The sequence below is a fragment of the Oncorhynchus kisutch genome, linkage group LG14 (assembly GCF_002021735.2).
Source record: "Oncorhynchus kisutch isolate 150728-3 linkage group LG14, Okis_V2, whole genome shotgun sequence".
Taxonomy (NCBI): Eukaryota; Metazoa; Chordata; class Actinopteri; order Salmoniformes; family Salmonidae; genus Oncorhynchus; species Oncorhynchus kisutch.
Window position 1 is genome coordinate 1,071,715 of NC_034187.2, and position 17,100 is coordinate 1,088,814.

Below are 17,100 nucleotides of genomic sequence, written 5' to 3' on the forward strand. Positions count from 1 at the left end.
GTTAACCAGGCTAGTTAACCAGGCAAGTTAACCAGGCTTGTTAGCCTTGACCCCCAACAACTTTGAAGGGCACGACACAAACTACCCAGAGTTCTGTTGAGTACTGGCCCTGTCGCCATGATGATACGATTCAAGTTGTGCTGAGAAACGGATAAAAGAAAGTGCCTCGGGCCCCAGTCTATAACTCTCTCTGTGATGTCTCAAAGAGCCCAGAGCCCAAACATCAAACTGTACGACTGCTGCTGTCTGAACAACATGAAACACAACCTCTTTGTCGACTGTCTCTCTCCAAAATATTATGTTCTCAGGAGTTTGCTCTAGTTTATCCCAGCTTTCAATCCCTCATGTATTGCTGTAATTCTTCTACATTGTGCAGTATTTGATGTTTGTAGAGTTTTATATTATAAACCCCTTTTTGTCTCTTCATTAGCATACAGAATTAAACTTGAATCAGTCAATGAGTATATTAAAGTACCTTCTAATCTCATCCATCCATCATTCTCTATCCTACCCCCTTGTCTGTTTCTCTCTCTGTCTGTCTGTCTCTCTGTCTGTCTCTCTCTCTGTCTCTCTCTCTGTCTCTCTCTCTGTCTCTCTCTCTGTCTCTCTCTCTGTCTCTCTCTCTGTCTCTCTCTGTCTCTCTCCTCTTTCCCCCCTCCCCCCTGTCACCTCTCTCTTCCTCCCCTCCCCCCTGTCACCTCTCTCTTCCTCCCCTCCCCCCTGTCACCTCTCTCTTCCTCCCGTCCCTCAGTGTGAACACGTGTCCTAACAACTGTTCTGGCCGAGGGGAGTGTCTCGTTGGGAACTCAACAGGTGCTGTATATTGTGACTGTGAATCCAACTGGAAGGGCGAGGCCTGTGATCTCCCTTACTGCCTGTCAGACTGTGGTTGGCCTGACAGGGGACGATGCCTTCAGGACACAAAGACATGTCGATGCCAGCCTGGGTGGCAAGGTGGGCACAGTCTCTATCTTCAACTACTGATACACATGCGTGTGTGTGTGACAAATTGCCCTATTTTTCCTACACACTATTAGACTATTCTTTTGACTTCCATATTGTTGTTGAATACCTTATAAAGGGTTGAATACCTTATAAAGGGTTGAATACCTTAAATAGGGTTGAATACCTTATATAGGGTTGAATACCTTATAAAGGGTTGAATACCTTATAAAGGGTTGAATACCTTATAAAGGGTTGAATACCTTATAAAGGGTTGAATACCTTATAAAGGGTTGAATACCTTATAAAGGGTTGAATACCTTATAAAGGGTTGAATACCTTATAAAGGGTATTCAAAGTTAAATCTAGAATTGGCTTGCTATTTCGCAACAAAGCATCCTTCACTCATGCTGCCAAACATACCCTTGTAAAACTGACCATCCTACCAATCCTCGACTTCGGTGATGACATTTACAAAATAGCCTCCAATACCCTACTCAACAAATTGGATGCAGTCTATCACAGTGCCATCCGTTTTATCACCAAAGCCCCATATACTACCCACCATTGCGACCTGTATGCTCTCGTTGGCTGGCCCTCGCTTCATACTCGTCGCCAAACCCACTGGCTCCATGTCATCTACAAGACCCTGCTAGGTAAAGTCCCCCCTTATCTCAGCTCGCTGCTCACCATAGCAGCACCCACCTGTAGCACACGCTCCAGCAGGTATATCTCTCTAGTCACCCCCAAAACCAATTATTTCTTTGGCCGCCTCTCCTTTCAGTTCTCTGCTGCCAATGACTGGAACGAACTACAAAAATCTCTGAAACTGGAAACACTTATCTCCCTCACTAGCTTTAAGCACCAGCTGTCAGAGCAGCTCACAGATTACTGCACCTGTACATAGCCCACCTATAATTTAGCCCAAACAACTACCTCTTCCCCTACTGTATTTATTTATTTTGCTCCTTTGCACCCCAGTATTTCTATCTCTACTTTGCACATTCTTCCACTGCAAAACTACCATTCCAGTGTTTTACTTGCTATATTGTATTTACTTTGCCACCATGGCCTTTTTTTGCCTTTACCTCCCTTATCTCACCTCATTTGCTCACATCATATATAGACTTGTTTCTACTGTATTATTGACTGTATGTTTGTTTTTACTCCATGTGTAACTCTGTGTCGTTGTTTGTGTCGAACTGCTTTGCTTTATCTTGGCCAGGTCGCAATTGTAAATGAGAACTTGTTCTCAACTTGTTAAATATTAAATATTAAATAAATAAAAAGCCACGATCATGGAAGCACATTGGCTATGACCTTTCAGTCAATGATGTATTAATATGACCACTGTACTGTCAACAGTTTAATTCCAACATTAGGCCAAAACAAATACCTGCTGTTCATATCCCTGGGCGAATACATTACTTATTAACTAGCTGGTATTGTCCCTCACTGAAAGGAAAGGGTGAGGGCGTCACAAATGACTCCCTATGGGCCTTGGTCACAATTGACTCCCTATGGGCCTTGGTCACAAATGACTCCCTATTGGCCTTGGTCACAAATGACTCCCTATGGGCCTTGGTCACAAATGACTCCCTAAGGGCCTTGGTCACAAATGACTCCCTATGGGCCTTGGTCACAAATGACTCCCTAAGGGCCTTGGTCACAAATGACTCCCTATGGGCCTTGGTCACAAATGACTCCCTAAGGGCCTTGGTCACAAATGACTCCCTATGGGCCTTGGTCACAAATGACTCCCTATGGGCCTTGGTCACAAATGACTCCCTATGGGCCTTGGTCACAAATGACTCCCTATTGGCCTTGGTCACAAATGACTCCCTATGGGCCTTGGTCACAAATGACTCCCTATGGGCCTTGGTCACAAATGACTCCCTATGGGCCTTGGTCACAAATGACTCCCTATGGGCCTTGGTCACAAATGACTCCCTATGGGCCTTGGTCACAAATGACTCCCTATGGGCCTTGGTCACAAATGACTCCCTATGGGCCTTGGTCACAAATGACTCCCTATGGGCCTTGGTCACAAATGACTCCCTATGGGCCTTGGTCACAAATGACTCCCTATGGGCCTTGGTCACAAATGACTCCCTATGGGCCTTGGTCACAAATGACTCCCTATGGGCCTTGGTCACAAATGACTCCCTATGGGCCTTGGTCACAAATGACTCCCTATGGGCCTTGGTCACAAATGACTCCCTATGGGCCTTGGTCACAAATGACTCCCTATGGGCCTTGGTCACAAATATAGGGAGTATGGTGCCATTTGGGATACATGCTGATTCATCCCAGAGGTGTGTCCCTCCTGTCTTTTATTGACTGAGTGTGAACAGAGAGATGACATGCATCTATAACACTAAGGAATGTAGTCTATAATACCAGCTGTATCTATAACACTAAGGAATGTAGTCTATAATACCAGCTGTATCTATAACACTAAGGAATGTAGTCTATAATACTAAGGAATGTAGTCTATAGTAATAATACCAGCTGTATCTATAACACTAATGAACGTGGTCTATAGTAATAATACCAGCTGTATCTATAACACTAATGAATGTAGTCTATAATACCAGCTGTATCTATAACACTAATGAATGTAGTCTATAATACCAGCTGTATCTATAATACTAAGGAATGTAGTCTATAGTAATAATACCAGCTGTATCTATAACACTAATGAATGTAGTCTATAATACCAGCTGTATCTATAACACTAATGAATGTAGTCTATAATACCAGCTGTATCTATAACACTAAGGAATGTAGTCTATAACACTAAGGAATGTAGTCTATAATACCAGCTGTATCTATAACACTAAGGAATGTAGTCTATAATAATAATACCAGCTGTATCTATAACAGTAAGGAATGTAGTCTATAGTAATAATACCAGCTGTATCTATAACAGTAAGGAATGTAGTCTATAATACCAGCTGTATCTATAACACTAAGGAATGTAGTCTATAATACCAGCTGTATCTATAACACTAAGGAATGTAGTCTATAATACCAGCTGTATCTATAACACTAAGGAATGTAGTCTATAATACCAGCTGTATCTATAACACTAAGGAATGTAGTCTATAATACCAGCTGTATCTATAACACTAAGGAATGTAGTCTATAATACGAAGTAATGTAGTCTCTAATACTAAGGAATGTAGTCTATAGTAATAATACCAGCTGTATCTATAACACTAATGAATGTAGTCTATAATACCAGCTGTATCTATAACACTAAGGAATGTAGTCTATAATATGAAGTAATGTAGTCTCTAATACTAAGGAATGTAGTCTATAGTAATAATACCAGCTGTATCTATAACACTAATGAATGTAGTCTATAATACCAGCTGTATCTATAACACTAAGGAATGTAGTCTATAGTACCAGCTGTATCTATAACACTAAGGAATGTAGTCTATAGTAATAATATCAGCTGTATCTATAACACTAAGGAATGTAGTCTATAGTAATAATATCAGCTGTATCTATAACACTAAGGAATGTAGTCTATAGTAATAATATCAGCTGTATCTATAACACTAAGGAATGTAGTCTATAGTAATAATATCAGCTGTATCTATAACACTAAGGAATGTAGTCTATAATACGAAGTAATGTAGTCTCTAATACTAAGGAATGTAGTCTATAGTAATAATACCAGCTGTATCTATAACACTAATGAATGTAGTCTATAATACCAGCTGTATTTATAATACTAATGAATGTAGTCTATAATACTAATGAATGTAGTCTATAATACTAATGAATGTAGTCTATAATACCAGCTGTATCTATAACACTAAGGAATGTAGTCTATAGTACCAGCTGTATCTATAACACTAAGGAATGTAGTCTATAATACCAGCTGTATATATAATACTAAGGAATGTAGTCTATAGTACCAGCTGTATCTATAACACTAAGGAATGTAGTCTATAGTACCAGCTGTATCTATAACACTAAGGAATGTAGTCTATAATACCAGCTGTATCTATAACACTAAGGAATGTAGTCTATAATACCAGCTGTATCTATAACACTAAGGAATGTAGTCTATAATACCAGCTGTATCTATAACACTAAGGAATGTAGTCTATAATACCAGCTGTATCTATAACACTAAGGAATGTAGTCTATAATACGAAGTAATGTAGTCTCTAATACTAAGGAATGTAGTCTATAGTAATAATACCAGCTGTATCTATAACACTAATGAATGTAGTCTATAATACCAGCTGTATCTATAACACTAAGGAATGTAGTCTATAATACGAAGTAATGTAGTCTCTAATACTAAGGAATGTAGTCTATAGTAATAATACCAGCTGTATCTATAACACTAATGAATGTAGTCTATAATACCAGCTGTATCTATAACACTAAGTAATGTAGTCTATAGTAATAATATCAGCTGTATCTATAACACTAAGGAATGTAGTCTATAATACGAAGTAATGTAGTCTCTAATACTAAGGAATGTAGTCTATAGTAATAATACCAGCTGTATCTATAACACTAATGAATGTAGTCTATAATACCAGCTGTATCTATAACACTAAGGAATGTAGTCTATAGTAATAATATCAGCTGTATCTATAACACTAAGGAATGTAGTCTATAGTAATAATACCAGCTGTATCTATAACACTAAGGAATGTAGTCTATAATACCAGCTGTATCTATAACACTAAGGAATGTAGTCTATAATACGAAGTAATGTAGTCTCTAAGACTAAGGAATGTAGTCTATAGTAATAATACCAGCTGTATCTATAACACTAATGAATGTAGTCTATAATACTAATGAATGTAGTCTATAATACCAGCTGTATTTATAATACTAATGAATGTAGTCTATAATACTAATGAATGTAGTCTATAATACTAATGAATGTAGTCTATAATACCAGCTGTATCTATAACACTAAGGAATGTAGTCTATAGTACCAGCTGTATCTATAACACTAAGGAATGTAGTCTATAATACCAGCTGTATATATAATACTAAGGAATGTAGTCTATAGTACCAGCTGTATCTATAACACTAAGGAATGTAGTCTATAGTACCAGCTGTATCTATAACACTAAGGAATGTAGTCTATAGTACCAGCTGTATCTATAACACTAAGGAATGTAGTCTATAATACCAGCTGTATCTATAACACTAAGGAATGTAGTCTATAATACCAGCTGTATCTATAACACTAAGGAATGTAGTCTATAATACCAGCTGTATCTATAACACTAAGGAATGTAGTCTATAATACCAGCTGTATCTATAACACTAAGGAATGTAGTCTATAATACCAGCTGTATATATAATACTAAGGAATGTAGTCTATAGTACCAGCTGTATCTATAACACTAAGGAATGTAGTCTATAATACGAAGGAATGTAGTCTATAGTACCAGCTGTATCTATAACACTAAGGAATGTAGTCTATAATACCAGCTGTATATATAATACTAAGGAATGTAGTCTATAATAATACCAGTGTTTCCTTCCTAATATAATCTTTTCATGCTTGCTACCTTTTCTGTTCTAAAGACATTCTCCGATGATGTCACCAGTCTTATTCACATTCTCCTATATTATACCCCTGTTGTTTTGGTTCCTCTCCTTTTCCGGTCATTAACCGTTCCTCAAACGTCTTCCGGAGTGTTCCGTTGCATTCCTCAGCTTCAGCCATGTAATTTGTGTCATTAACCTACCTGGCTACCAGGCTTCCACGGCTCCTACCTTTTTAATTTTCTAGACTCACTTGTAAAATCACGGTGCTGTAACTAGACAACAGAAGACTGGAGAGATGTTATAACCTGTTTCTGACTCTGTCACGGTGCCGTAACCAGACAACAGAAGACTGGAGAGATGTTATAACCATCTGTAGGCGTATTGAGGCTGTAAGACTCCACATGGACTAACCTAAAGTCAGTCAGGTGTTTCATTGTCAATATGTGACTCACTAGCTCAATTTCAGGCCCATGTAGCAACATTTAAATTATGTAGAGACTCAGAGCTAGGGAATGGTGTATCATACACAGTAAAAGTGGTGAAAGTAGTAGCCTAAAACTCCAGGTAAAAATACCCTTTATCTCGTCCTTGGCCTTTATCTGACTTTAGTGCAGCTCATGTTGTTGTTCACATTACGGCCTCTGGTAAACACACACACTGTAAAAGCTATGTTTATCTTGTCAGATGCACAGGATACAGAAGGAGTAAATGGTACTGTGAACTGGTTAGTTGCCTAGCAGCAATATCAACAACAAAACGTGTCCAGATACACATCATTTATAATTATTAGATGATGCTTACCCAGAACCACTACATTACGCAGAACCACTACATTACCCAGAACCACTGCATTACCCAGAACCAATACATTACCCAGACACACTACTTTACCCAGAAACACTACTTTATCCAGAACCACTACATTACCCAGAACCACTACATTACCCAGACACACTACATTACCCAGACACACTACATTACCCAGACACACTACATTACCCAGACACACTACATTACCCAGAACCACTACATTACCCAGATTCACTACATTACCCAGAACCACTACATTACCCAGACACACTACATTGCCCAGAACCACTACATTACTCATAACCACTACATTACCCAGACACACTACATTACCCAGACACACTACATTACCCAGACACACTACATTACCCAGAACCACTACATTACCCAGAACCACTACATTACCCATAACCACTACATTACCCACAACCACTACATTACCCAGACACACTACATTACCCAGAACCACTACATTACCCAGAACCACTACATTACCCAGACACACTACATTACCCAGACGCACTACATTACCCAGAACCACTACATTACCCATACCCACTACATTACCCAGAACCACTACATTACCCAGAACCACTACATTACCCAGAACCACTACATTACCCAGAACCACTACATTACCCAGACACACTACATTACCCAGACACACTACATTACCCAGAACCAATACATTACCCAGACACACTACATTACCCAGACACACTACATTACCCAGACACACTACATTACCCAGACACACTATATTACCCAGAACCACTACATTACCCAGATTCACTACATTACCCAGACACACTACATTACCCAGACACACTATATTACCCAGAACCACTACATTACCCAGATTCACTACATTACCCAGAACCACTACATTACCCAGACACACTACATTACCCAGACACACTACATTACCCAGACACACTACATTACCCAGAACCAATACATTACCCAGACACACTACATTACCCAGACACACTACATTACCCAGACACTCTTGTCTAAATTGATGTGTCATGTGAAATAAATCCTATAATCACACCCCCCCCCATTTTGATAAAACAAATGTCTCTCCTGTGTGTGACATAGGCCTAGCTTCCTGAAACCACTCGCATATAAAGTTAAATTCACTGAGTTTTTAGGCTTACCTTAGATGATTCTCCTGGCAATAGATGGTGTCTGCAAAATAACTGCAATAAAAGACCGACAGAGATCAAAGAACATAATAAAAGTGGACAGAAATAACTTGTATTTTCCTGTGAAGTGAAGACCAATAAGGGAGTCGAATCTTCTCTCCCCAACAGGTCCAGACTGCTCTGTGTCCGTCCCGGCCAACTCTTCATTCTGGCAGCGGGAAGAATACCCTGAGCCGGGGCTGGCCAGGGCTTCCCACAAGGCCGTAGTGGATCAGGGGGTCATGTGGGTCATCGGGGGTTATGTTTTCAACTCCTCAGACTACCAGATGGTCAAAGCGTAAGTATTGGACATCATTACATCACATATTAGCTAACTACTGTGTGTATATTAAAGACCAGCCGTCTACCAGGACAATTGTTCCTTTCTGGCTTGAAGGATTGTTTTCTGTTGAAATGCGCTTTTAAATGAATCGTTAGTAGTTCAAGATTTGGGCATTGAAGCCCATTTAATGCCCAAAGTCAGATGAATTCATGGATCCCATTTTGAAGGAAGTTGTTAACTAGCGGTAACGCAATTGCTAACTAGCATTAGCACAGTGACTGGAAGTCTATGGGATTAGCTTGCATGCTGTTCTCATAGACTTCTAATCATTGCACTAATGCTAGTTAGCAATGGCTCGCAAAACTACCTGCAAGTTGGGGGAAGTAGAAAAAGAGCTTAACCCCTGCGAGACCCAACGTTGCCAAAATGCAATGCTGTCTAAATTTCATCCTGTACATGACCCTCCAGCATGACAATGCCACCAGCCATACTGCTCGTTCTGTGCGTGATTTCCTGCAAGACAGGAATGTCAGTGTCCTGTCATGGCCAGCGAAAAGCCCGGATCTCAATCGCATTGAGCACGTCTGGGACCTGTTGGATCAGAGGGTGAGGGCTAGGGCCAGTCCCCCCAGAAATGTCGGGGAACTTGCAGGTGCCTTGGTGGAAGAGTGGAGTAACATCTCAGAGCAAGTGGCAAATCTGGTGCAGTCCATGAGGTGGAGATGCACCTCATTACTTAATGCAGCTGGTGGCCACACTGAATATTTAGACTTAGGGATGCCACCCGTTATATAAAATACCGAACGGTTCCATATTTCACTGAAATAATAAACGTTTGGTTTTCGAAATGATAGTTTCCGGATTCGACCATATTAATGACCAAAGGCTCGTATTTCTGTGTGTTATTATGTTATAATTAAGTCTGATTTGATAGAGCAGTCTGACTGAGCGATGGTAGGCACCAGCAGGCCCGTAATCATTCATTCAAACAGCACTTTTGTGCGTTTTGCCAGCAGCTCTTCGCAAGCACAGCGCTGTTTATGACTTCAAGCCTTTCAGCCTAATGGTGTAACCAATGTGAAATGGCTAGCTAGTTAGCTGGGTGTGCCCTAATACTGTTTCATACGTCACTCGCTTTTAGATTTGGAGTAGTTATTCCCCTTGCGCTGCAAGGGCCGCGGCTATTGTGGAGCGATGGGTAACGCTGCTTCGAGGGTGGCTGTTGTCGATGTGTTGCTGGTTCGAGGCCAGGGAGGAGCGAGGAGGGGGACGGAAGCTATACTGTTACACTGGCAATACTAAAGTGCCTATAAGAACATCCAGTAGTCAAAGGTATATGAAATACAAATGTTATAGAGAGAAATAGTCCTATAAATACTATATTAACTACAACCTAAAACTTCTTACCTGGGAATATTGAAGTCTCATGTTAAAAGGAACCACCAGCTTTCATATGTTCTCATGTTCTGAGCAAGGAACTGAAACGTTATCTTTCTTACATGGCACATATTGCACTTTTACTTTCTTCTCCAACACTTTGTTTTTGCATTATTTAAACCAAATTGAACATGTTTCATTATTTACTTGAGGTTACATTGATTTTATTGATGTATTATATTAAGTTAAAATAAGTGTTCATTCAGTATTGTTGTAATTGTCGTTATTATAAATAAATAAATAAAAAATAAAAAATTGTCTGATCAAATGTTTGAAAATCAACTGGATGAAACCTGTTGAAACCCGATGGTTTCCAGAAAATTGTTCCTCAAACTTGAAATTCAAACATTATTTATTATTATTAGGCTTATTACAATGTATTATTTTCATTTGGATCTCTGCTTGGGTCTCAGGGTTAACTGCCAAAATCTCACATTATCCCTTTAAGATTAGAGTGACAAGTTGCACTGTACACTACAGTTTATTAGGTACACCACCCCGTTTACGAAAATGGATCGCTCCTACAGACAGTGAGTCGCGTGTCCATGGCTTGCTATATAAAGCCAGCAGACAGGCATCGAGGCATTCAGTTACTGTTGGATTGAACATTAGAATGGGCGGAAGGAGTGACCTAAGCGACGCTCAGTGGTATGATCGTCAGTGTCATGGACATCGGATCCAGTATCTCAGAAACAGTCGCCCTCCTGGGCTTTTCACGCACCACAGTGTCTAGGATTTCCCAGAGAAATGTAACGAACAAAACACATCCAGGCAACGGGAAGTCCTATGGATGAAAACAGCTTGTTGATGAGAAGCAGAATGACAAGCTAACAGGCCACAAACAGACAAATAACGGTGCAGTACAACAGCGGTGTGCAGAACGGCATCTCTGAACACACAACTCGTCGGTCCTTGCCACGGATTGGCTATTGCAGCAGACGACCACTCAGGGTTCCACTCAGCTAACAACAATGAGAAGAGACTCCGGTCGACATGTGATCACCAACACTGGACAATTGAGGAGTGGAAAAACATTGCCTGGTCCGCGGAATCCTGGTTCCTGTTGCGTCATGGTGATGGCAGTCAGGATTTGGCGTAAGCAGCACGGACCTCTTGCCCCCAGCAGATGCTAACTCAATGGAGAATCTTATTTTAGTCCAGGATTATGCTTCATTTGTGTCCATGAAATGAACCCATAATGTAACCAAGCCCTACTTGACCCACCTGGTCCTGGCCTACCTGGTCCTGGCCTACCTGGTCCTGGCCTACCTGGTCCTGGCCTACCTGGGTCTTACCTACCTGGTCCTGGCCTACCTGGGTCTTACCTACCTGGTCCTGGCCTACCTGGGTCTTACCTACCTGGTCCTGGCCTACCTGGGTCTGACCTACCTTGGTCTGGCCTACCTGGTCCTGGCCTACCTGGGTCTTGCCTACCTGGTACTGGCCTACCTGGTCCTGGCCCACCTTGGTCTGGCCTACCTGGTCCTGGCCTACCTGGTCCTGGCCTACCTGGGTCTGACCTACCTGGGTCTGACATACCTGGTCCTGGCCTACCTGGGTCTGGCCTACCTGGTCCTGGCCTACCTGGTCTTGCCGTTGATGCTCAGTGGTCCTGATCTTCTCTCTCTCCTCCCAGGTATAACCTCAGCTCCCATCGCTGGCTGTCTCTCAACCGCTCTGTCAACTCCGTCATGGGACGATACGGACACTCTCTGGCACTACATGAGGTATGGGCTCTATGGACATAGTTGTTCATCCGTAGTAATATTGACAAAGTACTATTTCGTTGTCAATAGTAGAATACTCTGTAGAATATACTTTCGCTAGCTTTGTCAGAAGCTTGACCTTTGGCCCTGACCTCAAACAACATCAATTCCCTAAGAATCTGTTTCACCCTGTGGTAGATGGCTCACCGTAATGTGTTGAGATGTCAGCTAACCTCTTGTTGTTGTCTGTTCTGAAGTGAGACCTAAGATTTTGCCATCTGTCCTTCTCCGTAATGTCATATTATAACTTGTCATAACCTGTCCTCTCTAACGTCCTGTTCCTCCTCTCTAACGTCCTGTTCCTCCTGTCCTAACGTCCTGTTCCTCCTCTCTAACGTCCTGTTCCTCCTCTCTAACGTCCTGTTCCTCCTCTCTAACGTCCTGTTCCTCCTCTCTAACGTCCTGTTCCTCCTCTCTAACGTCCTGTTCCTCCTCTCTAACGTCCTGTTCCTCCTCTCTAACGTCCTGTTCCTCCTCTCTAACGTCCTGTTCCTCCTCTCTAACGTCCTGTTCCTCCTCTAAACCCAGGGAAAGATCTTCATGTACGGAGGGAAAATAGACTCTACTGGCAACGTGACCAGCCAGCTGTGGGTGTTCCACATCCAGAACCAGACCTGGGTGTCCCTCTCTGCCCGAGCCCAGGAACAGTGGGCCGTGGTGGGACACTCTGCCCACGTAGTTCCCCCCCTGTTGGAGGGGGGTAGTCCAGTCATGTTGGTGCTGTTCGGACACTGTCCTCTATACGGGTACATCAGCCAGGTGCAGGAGTACAACTTTGGTGAGCGTGACCGTATATGGTGTTCCTGTTTTCAACTGTTGGTCCTGTAGATTTCCCAGCTCCCTATAAACAGATTGTATATTGTTGTTCTTAACCCCTCTGTTATGAAGTATCGTTACATAGACACTATATATACAAAAGTACGTGGAGACCCCTTCAAATGAGTGGATTCGGCTTTTTCAGCCACACCTGTTGCTGACAGGTGTATAAAATTGAGTGAGAGAGGCAGTAGGGGTGACCAGGGATGTTCTCTGTTTAGTGAGTCCTCCAGATCAGAGGCAGTAGGGATAACCAGGGATGTTCTCTGTTTAGTGAGTCCTCCAGATCAGAGGCAGTAGGGATAACCAGGGATGTTCTCTGTTTAGTGAGTCCTCCAGATCAGAGGCAGTAGGGATAACCAGGGATGTTCTCTGTTTAGTGAGTCCTCCAGATCAGAGGCAGTAGGACCAGGGATGTTCTCTGTTTAGAGAGTCCTCCAGATCAGAGGCAGTAGGGATGACCAGGGATGTTCTCTGTTTAGAGAGTCCTCCAGATCAGAGGCAGTAGGACCAGGGATGTTCTCTGTTTAGAGAGTCCTCCAGATCAGAGGCAGTAGGGATGACCAGGGATGTTCTCTGTTTAGTGAGTCCTCCAGATCAGAGGCAGTAGGGATAACCAGGGATGTTCTCTGTTTAGTGAGTCCTCCAGATCAGAGGCAGTAGGGATGACCAGGGATGTTCTCTGTTTAGTCCTCCATATCAACACTAACCCATACCTGACTACACACAGCCATAACCAACCCTAACCCATACCTGACTACACACAGCCATAACCAACCCTAACCCATACCTGACTATACAGCCATAACCGACCCTAACCCATACCTGACTATACAGCCGTAACCAACCCATACCTGACTAGACACAGCCATAACCGACCCTAACCCATACCTGACTAGACACAGCCATAACCAACACTAACCCATACCTGACTATACAGCCATAACCAACCCTAACCCATACCTGACTACACAGCCATAACCAACCCTAACCCATACCTGACTATACACAGCCATAACCAACCCATACCTGACTACACAGCCATAACCAACCCATACCCATACCTGACTATACAGCCATAACCAACCCATACCTGACTAGACACAGCCATAACCAACCCATACCTGACTAGACACAGCCATAACCGACCCTAACCCATACCTGACTACACACAGCCATAACCAACCCATACCTGACTACACAGCCATAACCGACCCTAACCCATACCTGACTAGACACAGCCATAACCGACCCATACCTGACTATACACAGCCATAACCAACCCATACCTGACTAGACACAGCCATAACTAACCCATACCTGACTAGACACAGCCATAACCGACCCATACCTGACTATACACAGCCATAACCAACCCTTACCCATACCTGACTAGACACAGCCATAACCAACCCATACCTGACTAGACACAGCCATAACCAACCCTAACCCATACCTGACTACACACAGCCATAACCGACCCTAACCCATACCTGACTATACAGCCATAACCAACCCTTACCCATACCTGACTATACAGCCATAACCAACCCATACCTGACTACACAGCCATAACCGACCCATACCTGACTATACACAGCCATAACCAACCCATACCTGACTAGACACAGCCATAACCAACCCATACCTGACTAGACACAGCCATAACCAACCCATACCTGACTATACAGCCATAACCGACCCTAACCCATACCTGACTACACAGCCATAACCAACCCATACCTGACTACACAGCCATAACCAACCCATACCTGACTACACAGCCATAACCAACCCTAACCCATACCTGACTAGACACAGCCATAACCGACCCTAACCCATACCTGACTAGACACAGCCATAACCAACCCTAACCCATACCTGACTAGACACAGCCATAACCGACCCATACCTGACTAGACACAGCCATAACCAACCCTAACCCATACCTGACTACACACAGCCATAACCGACCCATACCTGACTATACACAGCCCTAACCGACCCATACCTGACTAGACACAGCCATAACCAACCCATACCTGACTAGACACAGCCATAACCAACCCATACCTGACTAGACACAGCCATAACCAACCCTAACCCATACCTGACTACACACAGCCATAACCAACCCTAACCCATACCTGACTACACAGCCATAACCAACCCATACCTGACTATACACAGCCCTAACCAACCCTAACCCATACCTGACTACACACAGCCATAACCGACCCTAACCCATACCTGACTACACAGCCATAACCGACCCTAACCCATACCTGACTATACAGCCATAACCGACCCTAACCCATACCTGACTATACACAGCCGTAACCAACCCATACCTGACTATACAGCCATAACCGACCCTAACCCATACCTGACTATACACAGCCATAACCAACCCTAACCCATACCTGACTACACAGCCATAACCAACCCTAACCCATACCTGACTACACAGCCATAACCGACCCATACCTGACTACACAGCCATAACCGACCCATACCCATACCTGACTACACAGCCATAACCAACCCATACCTGACTATACACAGCCATAACCAACCCTAACCCATACCTGACTAGACACAGCCATAACCGACCCTAACCCATACCTGACTACACAGCCATAACCGACCCTAACCCATACCTGACTACACAGCCATAACCAACCCATACCTGACTATACACAGCCATAACCAACCCTAACCCATACCTGACTACACACAGCCATAACCGACCCTAACCCATACCTGACTACACAGCCATAACCGACCCTAACCCATACCTGACTATACAGCCATAACCGACCCTAACCCATACCTGACTATACACAGCCATAACCAACCCTAACCCATACCTGACTACACAGCCATAACCGACCCATACCTGACTACACAGCCATAACCGACCCTAACCCATACCTGACTATACAGCCATAACCGACCCTAACCCATACCTGACTATACACAGCCATAACCAACCCATACCTGACTATACACAGCCATAACCAACCCTAACCCATACCTGACTAGACACAGCCATAACCAACCCATACCTGACTATACACAGCCATAACCAACCCATACCTGACTAGACACAGCCATAACCAACCCATACCTGACTAGACACAGCCATAACCAACCCATACCTGACTATACACAGCCATAACCAACCCATACCTGACTAGACACAGCCATAACCAACCCATACCTGACTAGACACAGCCATAACCAACCCATACCTGACTATACACAGCCATAACCAACCCATACCTGACTATACACAGCCATAACCAACCCATACCTGACTAGACACAGCCCTAACCAACCCATACCTGACTAGACACAGCCATAACCAACCCTTACCCATACCTGACTAGACACAGCCATAACCGACCCTAACCCATACCTGACTATACAGCCATAACCAACCCATACCTGACTAGACACAGCCATAACCAACCCTAACCCATACCTGACTAGACACAGCCATAACCAACCCATACCTGACTATACACAGCCATAACCAACCCATACCTGACTAGACACAGCCATAACCAACCCATACCTGACTATACACAGCCATAACCAACCCATACCTGACTAGACACAGCCCTAACCAACCCATACCTGACTAGACACAGCCATAACCAACCCTTACCCATACCTGACTAGACACAGCCATAACCGACCCTAACCCATACCTGTTGGGAAAAGTATGATTAAATGACTGAACAAATCATTTTAAATGGAACTGTAACTAAGTAAACTTATACTCTGTTTTATTATATCTGATTAACAATATGAGTTCATACGATGGGATTGTGTGACACGGACAAGGTGTAATTAAAGTTAATGATCACCATTCCAACTAGGAAGAAACTAATGGGTTGGGGACTATGTAAACACATAAGGTCGTTAGCCTATGGTTGACCCTACAGAAACTTAGCTCTGGGGTTTTTAGATTAGGCAGTGAGTCCATTCCTAGGTTTTCTGTTTATTAAAACTGTCAGCTCAGTGGTGATCGATAATGTTGAGGGGTCAAAAGTTATCTGGGAGTGTGTTAGTAAGTTAGAATGAACTTTTCACCTCACTTTGTCCCGGTCGAGAGGAGGGGATTCTGTTAAAGCAATGAAATGACGTCATGATCTGTATATAAACTGTTGCTCGTGATTAAGTGGGAGCGCGCTCCGAGAATAAATTCTATTACCTATTATTGAAAGACTGGTCTGTGTCTATTTTATGCAAACAAGAAATCTTAGAAATTCTCATAAAATAGATGAAGGGTTTTCAATTGATGAAAGCA

At 42.9% G+C, this 17,100-nt stretch overlaps 1 protein-coding gene across 3 annotated transcripts in view; it reads left to right on the top strand.

Annotated features, from left to right (window-relative positions):
* The window catches only part of atrn (attractin), a 236,715-nt gene that overhangs the window by 42,427 nt on the left and 177,188 nt on the right, over nt 1-17,100 (top strand). For all 3 annotated transcript variants that reach the window (XM_031787623.1, XM_031787624.1, XM_031787625.1), the window contains exons 5-8: nt 752-954; nt 8,610-8,778; nt 11,837-11,927; nt 12,495-12,744. In XM_031787623.1, coding sequence (XP_031643483.1) covers nt 752-954; nt 8,610-8,778; nt 11,837-11,927; nt 12,495-12,744 — 713 coding nt within the window. The remainder of the gene's footprint in view (nt 1-751; nt 955-8,609; nt 8,779-11,836; nt 11,928-12,494; nt 12,745-17,100) is intronic.